We start from the raw sequence: 9046 nt of genomic DNA on the forward strand, positions 1-9046 counted from the left end.
ATAATATTTAGCATGCTGAATGATCATAGCAAAGAATGCTATCAATGGAACCTTTTTTTGCAAGCACCTATTAATATATGGAATTTTTATCAACACTACTTTTACTACTAATTTATCATCATGCATATCATAAACATTAGTTCCAAATCACTTTTTTTGGACATAGATATGACAGATAATGTTTAAGATGCAGAAGTTCAACTGGATTTATGTAACCATATATACCAAAGAAGCTGATAGATATAATTATTTCCTTTAGCAGTTGTAAAATTGTTAATCTCCATTAACTGTAGATATGAGCAACCGATCCCATCACAGGGATGTTAATGATGTTTTACCCTTGAAGCCAAGCAAACTTTTCATTCATTTATTTTTTATCACAGGCCACAGTTGCAGCTTTTGCAGCCAGTGAGGGACATGCCCATCCTAGGGTGGTAGAACTTCCAAAAACTGAGGAGGGGCTCGGCTTCAATGTAATGGGTGGAAAGGAACAGAATTCTCCGATCTATATTTCTAGAATTATCCAAGGTGGAGTGGCAGATAGACATGGTGGCTTGAAGCGTGGTGATCAATTACTTTCTGTAAATGGGGTTGTAAGTATTTTATATTCTTAGAAAAAAAAGTTTAACTGTAAATGTCCAAGTATAATGCTAGTCTTAGTCAGGCGAAGTTTGAGTTAGATAAATGAATGATTGACAAAATAATTTTTGCATGAGGTTTCATATCTGTGTAGTTCTTGAAATAAACATGGTAAATGGAGTCTGGACTTTTTTTTGAATATTTTTGGTTTGTAGAGTGTGGAAGGAGAGCATCATGAAAAAGCTGTGGAACTTCTTAAACAGGCCAAAGGTAATTTTACAATGTACATCAATATATGCTTTTTTTTTCAAATTATACTTACAAATATATGTCTATGAAAATCTCAACCATCTTTGTTATTTTTTTTTTTTAATTTTACTATTTTTGTTTGTTTGTGTTATACATGTAAATAAGTCAAAACTAATTCATTTGCATAAAGAACTACACTAACTAACTTCTGATTACCACTGGACAGTATAATGAACAAGATTCTTTCATAAAAGAGATTTTCAATACCAGCTTATATTAACAATGTGTTTTGAAATATTTTAAAGCGTGATGATGAGATAAACACAGTCACTTTGATGATGAAACAATGGAATTTACTGTCAATACTTTCATTTGCAACTATCTTGGAGAAATTCCCAATAAAATTACCTGGGGCATGGTTTCAGCCATGAACATTATAGAGACTATTTCATTTATTTTATACTTATTATCTACAGGTACAGTAAGACTAGTGGTCCGATACAATCCCAGGGTTTTAGAAGAAATGGAGGCAAGGTTTGACAAACAAAGGGTGTCATCCAGAAGGAGACAGTCACCATAGTAACCATCACAACAACATCAATTCTTTTTTAAAATACATAAAACATTGACAATTATCTGGGATTTAGTTAAAGAAGTATATATATTGTACCTAGATAGGAACAAAGTCACCAAGGATGTAATGGCTTGACAATTGACATTGAATTTTGTGATGTTCAATAAGGAATCAGTAAAAGGTTAGTGATATAGACTGAGGTATGATTATTTGTGCTGTTGTATGACAGAGAATTTTAAAAGTGTATTTATTTGTAAATCAGGATTTCATTTGTAAATCAAGATTCTCATTCATTTACTTGCATTTTGTAAATTTTTGCAATATAAAAGGCACATGTACATTTTTTTAAATGGTAGACAGTTTACAAATAGCAAATGTATTGTACATATATACAAGTATATTGAAAAAATATGGCTTATCTTAGAGTAGAAGAAATAAAAAGTTTTAATTTTACTTGTAGTTAGTTTTTAACTTTGATTTATCTTTGGAAATGAACTGTGAGTTATTGTTGTTCGGTGCAAGTGATGTGTTGCAGTTGATTCAGAAAGCCAGTTTATACCTTGGAAAAGTCGAACTCAACCATGAAATGGTACATGTACATGTATGTGCTAATCTCGGGCAAAGGGCAAAATTAAAAAAGAGTGGATTTAAAAATTCATTACCACATTTTCGATATTGTATTGAATAAATAAAATTTGATAATGTCTCATATCAAAAAAATAATGACATTGTCTCTTCTGGCATATAAGTGGAGCTAAGTCGTCTCATCTTTAAAGTTCATGATGTTAATAAATTTCTTAACCAAATAGAATCTATTTGCCATTTGACAGATGTTAATCAGGCCTACTTAGCACCGAGAATCCCATGCCTGACTGAAAGTCCTAGCTTAACTGAGAATTGTCCTAGTAATTTGTTTGTTCATATAAACAGGTCCAGCACAATACCCTGATAAAGGTATATAGCTTGATCAAGGTATCTTATATAATGAAAATTAAAAAAATTCTAAAAAAATAAATTAATTAATTAAATACTGAAAGACGAGTTCTGTGTTGTAAAATTTTCAGTAAATTTATTCGTGCAAGTAAAATACTCATACAGAAAGAAATCAGTATAAAACCTGTCGTTTGAGGAGACGTTCTTTTATTCTGTCATTTTGATACCAGACTACTTTTCATGCACGAGCCAACACACTGACAACAACTCATAATTCGACATTTAAATTTAATTTTTCAAGATTTTTTTTTGGTTTTTTGTTTTTGTTTTTGTTTCTACATAAAATACCTTGATCAAAGTATGTGTATTACATTGACCAAGCTATATCTTTATCAATCTATATTATACCTTTATCATGGTATTGTGCTGGATCACTTTTTTCCAAACATAACTTTTAACTATTGAATTTTTTCATTGAAAGGTCTGGTTGCCCCCCCCCCTCACTTTTTGTAAGAAGGGTAATGTAGTAGATTTTACCCACACGAAATAGGATTTTTTTTTAAGTTGGGGCAATTTCCTTTTTTTCCTTGTCAATTTTTTTTTACGTGGGTTGAAATGTTTTCTCTGCATTTCGATGAAGGTCACCAAACTAAAATGATTTTGAGTTTAGAATGTTAATGTACTAGTTTAAATATATAAATTTCAAAAACTCAAACTAATTTGGTAAATTGAAAGTTAATAAATATTTTAGTTCAAAAATTTTAAATTTTAAATTTCCGAACAGGTTTTAAAATTTTAATAGATTTTTACCTAAAATGTTCAAAATGCAAATTTCGTAAAACGATTTTTCTATTTTAAACGTTCGACTTTTAAGCTATCGTTTGCTGAAAAAAAAGTTTACACTTAAAACAATCTAAAATTAAGAACCATTTTACATCTTTTGCTATTTTTAAATTAACTTCAAACTTCTAAATTTCAACTTTCAAAACGATTTAGATATTTGGAATTTCTATTCAACCATTCAAATTTCAAAAACCAAACCACTTTGAGATTTTAGAAGTTTACTTCAAATATCCAAAATATCAATTCCAAACCTGGTTTGATCTTTAAAACTATTTCAAAACCTCGATTTTTGGATAAGCAAAAGAGCTTTTAGATACTTAGAACACAGGCACCTGATGTTACTTAATATAAAAAAAATATACACATACCTAATAATAAACTTTTATTAAAAGAAAAATAAGTAACGTCAGGTTATGTGTATATTTTTTTTTATTAAAAGAAAAATAAGTAACGTCAGGTGCCTGTGACTTAAAATATTGAACTTATATTCAAAATTAAAATCGGATTTTGGGTATTCAAAGTAGCTGCAGATCTGTAGCTCTCCGAAAAAATATTGATAGACCGGAGAGCTACGTGCAGAGCCACCCATTGAAAAAACTGTATATTTATTGCGCACAAAAAAGTGCGTTCGGTTCTCGATTTATTTCTCCATGTTTTTAAAACTGTAATCTCAAAATATTATTAACCGTATGTTCCTAACAAATTCTTTGACTCTTTCCACAACAAAACATTCCTCATAATATGTTGTTAATGGTCCTCTTGGTCCTGATAAAGCAATCATAGAACATTTCGCTTATTTATACTGCCATTTTTGTTTCTAAGATAATTCGGTTCATTATGCTTCATTCAGATTTCAACTACGGGAGTACTTGATAGAGGAGAGAGGAATTTTTTGAAATCTTCCATTTTTTGCAATTGAGGTAAGAATTTGGAAGAATTAATCAAGAACTGAGCGCACTTTTTTGTGCGCAATAAATATACAGTTTTTTCAATGGGTGGCACTGTAACTCTCCGGTTTATCAATATATATTTTTTCGGAGAGCTACAGATCTGCAGCTATATTCAAAGTAAACTCAAAGTGTTTAGGTTATTTGAAATTAGAACATTTGAAATTCGGTCCGTGTAACACTTAAAATAAAAACAATTCAAATTTTCTAAAATGATCCAGAGTTTATAATAGTTCATTTTTCTAAAATTTCAAAATTTTCAGTAGTTATTTTTTAAACAACCGTATAATGAAAAGAAAACAAAATTTACTTATTTTCATTGAAATATAAAAATAGAACAAACGTCATTTCTAAATATAGGCCTAGATTGTTTTTCAGAAGTGCGTTTTAAAATGAAACTAAGGATTTTTGTTGTCCAATTTCTTATTGTTTGCAATATATATGTTGTCATTTTAGCAATTCATACAGCTATTGACCATTCCTATTATTATATTTGCATTTTGGAATGCATGATGCAATCATCAATCGGCATTCTCACATATTTTTAGCATGGGATCACTACGCATGAAAATTCAACAAAAATGATTAATCTCAAAATTAAAATATAAATCCAAACTGGATTTATTTTTCTAAAATGCTAAATTGAATGTTATATATCTTCAGCTAAGAAAGAAAAAGTATAAAGAAAGTAATTCTCACTTATCGAGTTCTATTTTTTATTCGGAAGTATTTTTAGTTAAGCGGAAATTTTCCGGAACTTCCGAGAATGATTTTACCGAGAAAACATATGACAAGATGAGTTTACAATCATTTCAATTTCTAAAGTTCACAATAACGGAATGAAAACATGAATCGATCTATGAAGGATTCTAAGAGTGTCTCTAATAATTCAAACGAATCAGAAAGTAGTAAGTGCTCTGTTATAAAGAAAACGGATCACCAAGATTGGAGAGAAACAACGTCCGCATTTGCTAGGTCTATGTGTAGGTGGCCATTTCATAATCCATTTGAGTGTGTCGAATTTATCCCCGCGGAATATAGTGAAAGACTAAAAGACTTGCTACCCGAAGAAGACGAAAATAAGACAGGGACATGAATACGAGACTTTAAGGATTCTTTGTGTCTGTCATGAATCCATATGGAAAAACTAAGAATTGGTTCTGTAGAACAGACCGCTGTGATAGTACATCAGTCGGTGGACGAACTGTGCCAAGTCTTTTAAGGCTTGATAGTACGGGTAACACACTTTGTAAGAGAGAGAATCATAACAACAGCATGGCTTCTTGTTTTGCAAAAACTGTTGGTGGCATTATGCAAAAAAACAATTTTTCAAAGGATAATTTTGTTGGTAGTATGTCGGACTTTCCGATGCTACATGATTCTTGTGATTTTGCTTGTGATAAAAATATGGCAGCTAAAAACAGTGACTCGAAAAACATGCCCTTAGCTTCCTGTTTTGGAAGTTTTCAGGGCTTAGCTGGGTGCCTTGGCTTGAATGCATGTAGTTCTATTTCTCAACACCAAACATTGCATCATGGTCATTTTCAACTGCCTTATCTCCAGTTTCACCCTGCAGTTGTCAATGCCTTTCCACACCAAACTGAATCGGCCAAAAAGCAGTTTGTGAAATGTCAAAGCCATAGGACAGGAAAAAAAAGCAATCGTTATTTCCGATATGGATGGAAAGCTCCACCTAGGAAGTCATCTCCTGAGGGTGAAAAGTCGTGTGCTCGGCCTACAAAGTCCGAGGATGATTCAGTACGCAAAAAGCAAAAATGTGATAACTCTGAGAGGACTCAACAAGAGGTACAAAGAAATTCTGAAAAGAAGAAAGAGGAGAAAGCCAAATATAATGACAGTAAAGATTGTTTATCTAGTCATATGTGTAATTTAAGTCTTGGTGAAAGTGTCGCAATTGAAAATGCCTTAAATGATGGTACAGCTCTCAGTTCAGATGACACAGAAGTAGACAAATCAAAACCAGACTGGTTCAACATTGGAAGGCGGGATTCCGAGAATAAATTATCTCCATCAAACACGGTGACAGTACTAGACAACTGGGATGATGAAATATGTGAAGAAATTCAATCAGAAAGCTCAAAACTTCAAGAAGAAATTTTAGATCTATTAGCAACTGATGATGTGAAAATCAGTGCTAGCAATACATGTTCCAAGAATATTGGAGATGAGTCATTGCAAGGCATGGACATTGAATGTGAAAATACCTGTGCCACCAATGGTGAATTAAACTGCAATGACAGCAAACAAATGGTCAAAGATAATGAAGATTCTGCTCATCAGTGCCAAAATAATGAACCACATGCTGTGTTATTTCAGCGTAGTATGAATAAAAAATGTCGCCCTTCCAATAAAAAACGCAGTCGAAGGAAAAGCAGCAAACATTCAAAGACTTTCAGATGTGATCAGGGTCAAAAAAGAAAATTGGAGGATGGAAACCCTTCTAATTGTGGTGCTAGTGCCATAGCCTTTATCATGGGAAATTGTGATCCACATTCCATTTTAGACAGTGAGAGTGATTTTTCATTTGACAGTGATGAAGATTCCTCCGAGTCTATGGAGGACGATATTGACTTTCAATTTGCCGGCCCTTTCAGTTTCTGTGAGAAAGCCATTTTTCCTACCAGTTCTAGTCCAGGCCAAGAGGTCAGCCAAGCTGTCAGTGCAGCAAACCGTGCCTGGCAGATTGGGTCCCAAGAATCCAGTCCAAAAGATGCTCCGCTGGAAAATAAGAAGGTATGTATCTGGGAAATCTGATTAGTTGGGTTATCTCATAATGGTAAAAGAAAGTGTACTTGATGAAATTAATATAATTTGGGATTGCTTCCATATTATTTTGTACATTTTTTCTGATATTTAGATAATGGTACAATAGATTATTAAAAAACTGAGTAAAGTCAAAGATGAATATTTCTATTTTTCAGGTTCATTTTGCAACAGCAGAGAATCTCACAGAAATGCATGAAGCAGACGAATGGAACCGCAAAGGACACTGGGAGGAATATGCGAGGGATAGAGAACGATTTAAGCGAAGAATAGAAGAAGTTCAAAGAGTGTTGGATCCTGTTCTGAATCAGAGTCATCGTGAACATGTGTATAAAAGGCTTCATACTGCTTAAATGGGGTTTTGATCACTAACTGAGAATGAAACAAAGTGCTTGGTTGTGTATCATAATTTTAAAGCAATGCAATTTATAATGGCTTTTCATTCCAAAATTTAAGTTCAACATTTTCAAGAATTCATAGGAACAGGGGATTATTATAATCTGCATTTTTTTTAAATCAGCAATTTAAATGATTGGAGAAAATTGTGATTTAGATTACAATGAAAAATGTTAACTGATTTTAATCAAGCTTCTTCAAATTCTTTGTTGCTGTCCTTGATTTACATTTTTATGCACATTTTATTACTGTGTTTAGTTTTATTGTGAATATTAGCATTAAAATATTTATTGTTAATTGTCTTGATCTTGATCTTTTTCTTATTTAGAATTTTCTTCTTATCTCATCTGAGACAACGTTTCTGATTAGGATTTCTACTTTGTTTGTCCATATGGAAATTATTCGTGGGTTAAGGCATTGAATGAATTCTTCACATTTTATCTCCTAGAAACAAAGGTGTAAATTAAACCAATCTTGATAGAAAATATACTTGGGTCAAGGGAAGTTGAGCTTTTGCAAATGAAGGGCCACACCCACTTTCAAGGAAAGATCATGAAGACCTGGTGAAATTTTGATGGTATATGTTTTAGAAGATCTGAAGTGAAAGGTTCTTAAGTGGATTCCCGTTTTTTCACAGGTCCCAGGTTTAGGGTTGGCAATATTAGGAACTACACGAACCATCATTAATCAAAGTACATGTAATTCAGGAATTTGTGTCTCCTACTTAATGAAAAGAGTAAGGATGGAAGATGCAAAGGGAATTTGTATCCCTTGTTTATGGAAAAAAGGATGAAAGCACCAAAGAAAATGTCGACCTTGACCTATGAACTTTTTAATTTAAGTCAATGAAGTGGTTATTTTAAGCTCACCTTGACGAAGTTAGCGGGTGTTTATGTGATACCCTCAGTGTCAGCATTTTGATGCAGTTTTCTTTCAAAGAAGATCTAGAGAAATGCATGGGAAATTCTTCTAGCGTGTTTCATTGCACCAGTCAAGGTTTCAGATGCTGCAATTTCAGCTTAGGAATGAAAAGAATGATTTGAGAGCAGTCAAAGTTTTCGTGGATGTCTCATTTCTGCTAATTGACTTGCTTCAGAATCTGGATCTAACGTACATTTTCTGGATAAGTTAGCAGGTTCAAGTTTTTCAGCAGATCTCATTTCCTAGTAACTATAAGCATTATATTACGCAAACTTACATGATTGATACATTTAAGGATACACTATGGCATGCCAAATTCACAAAAATGTGCTAAACATAGTTTCACAATCGATAAACTAGGTTAATCTATGGCACGCCAAATTCACAAAAATGAGCTAATGATAGTTTCACAATCGATAAACTAGGTTTATCAGTTGTAAACTATAGTTTACGGACTGTAAACTATGAGCTAATGATAGTTTCACAATCGATAAACTAGGTTTATCAGTTGCAAACTATAGTTTACGGACTTATAGTTAACAACGTTAATCTATTTTTTACATCTGTAAACTATAGTTAACGCGATAATCTATGTTTCACAACCGTAAACTATACTTAACACCGAAAACTATCATTTGTGTATGGCACGCCAAATTCACAAAAAAAATGAGATAAACCTAGTTTCACAATTGATAAACTAGGTTTATTGACTGTAAATTATAGTTTTACAAACCGTAAACTATAGTTAACGATTTGTTAAGTATAGTTAACGATTCGTTAAGTATAGTTTTCATCTGTAATACTATATTTAACGGTCGTT

At 32.4% G+C, this 9046-nt stretch overlaps 2 protein-coding genes across 2 annotated transcripts; both read left to right on the forward strand.

The window, feature by feature from the left end:
- Positions 1–346: 346 nt before the first annotated feature.
- LOC134253528 (protein lin-7 homolog B-like) lies at positions 347–1855 on the forward strand (the record flags this gene model as incomplete). The annotated part of the gene is made up of 3 exons (XM_062736048.1): positions 347–593; positions 795–849; positions 1305–1855. Coding segments are annotated over 3 exons (406 nt in total), but the record flags the coding sequence as incomplete, so codon positions are not given.
- Positions 1856–4891: 3036 nt separating this feature from the next.
- LOC134253529 (uncharacterized) lies at positions 4892–7565 on the forward strand. Its single transcript, XM_062736049.1, has 2 exons — positions 4892–6879; positions 7068–7565. Exons 1-2 carry the CDS (start codon positions 5254–5256, stop codon positions 7260–7262), a joined length of 1821 nt encoding a protein of 606 aa, XP_062592033.1. The 5' UTR covers positions 4892–5253; the 3' UTR covers positions 7263–7565.
- Positions 7566–9046: the final 1481 nt, after the last annotated feature.

Source organism: Saccostrea cucullata, unplaced genomic scaffold, assembly GCF_032062105.1.
Source record: "Saccostrea cucullata isolate Sc308-1 unplaced genomic scaffold, CSIRO_AGI_Scuc_v1 ctg19246, whole genome shotgun sequence".
NCBI classification, from domain to species: Eukaryota; Metazoa; Mollusca; class Bivalvia; order Ostreida; family Ostreidae; genus Saccostrea; species Saccostrea cuccullata.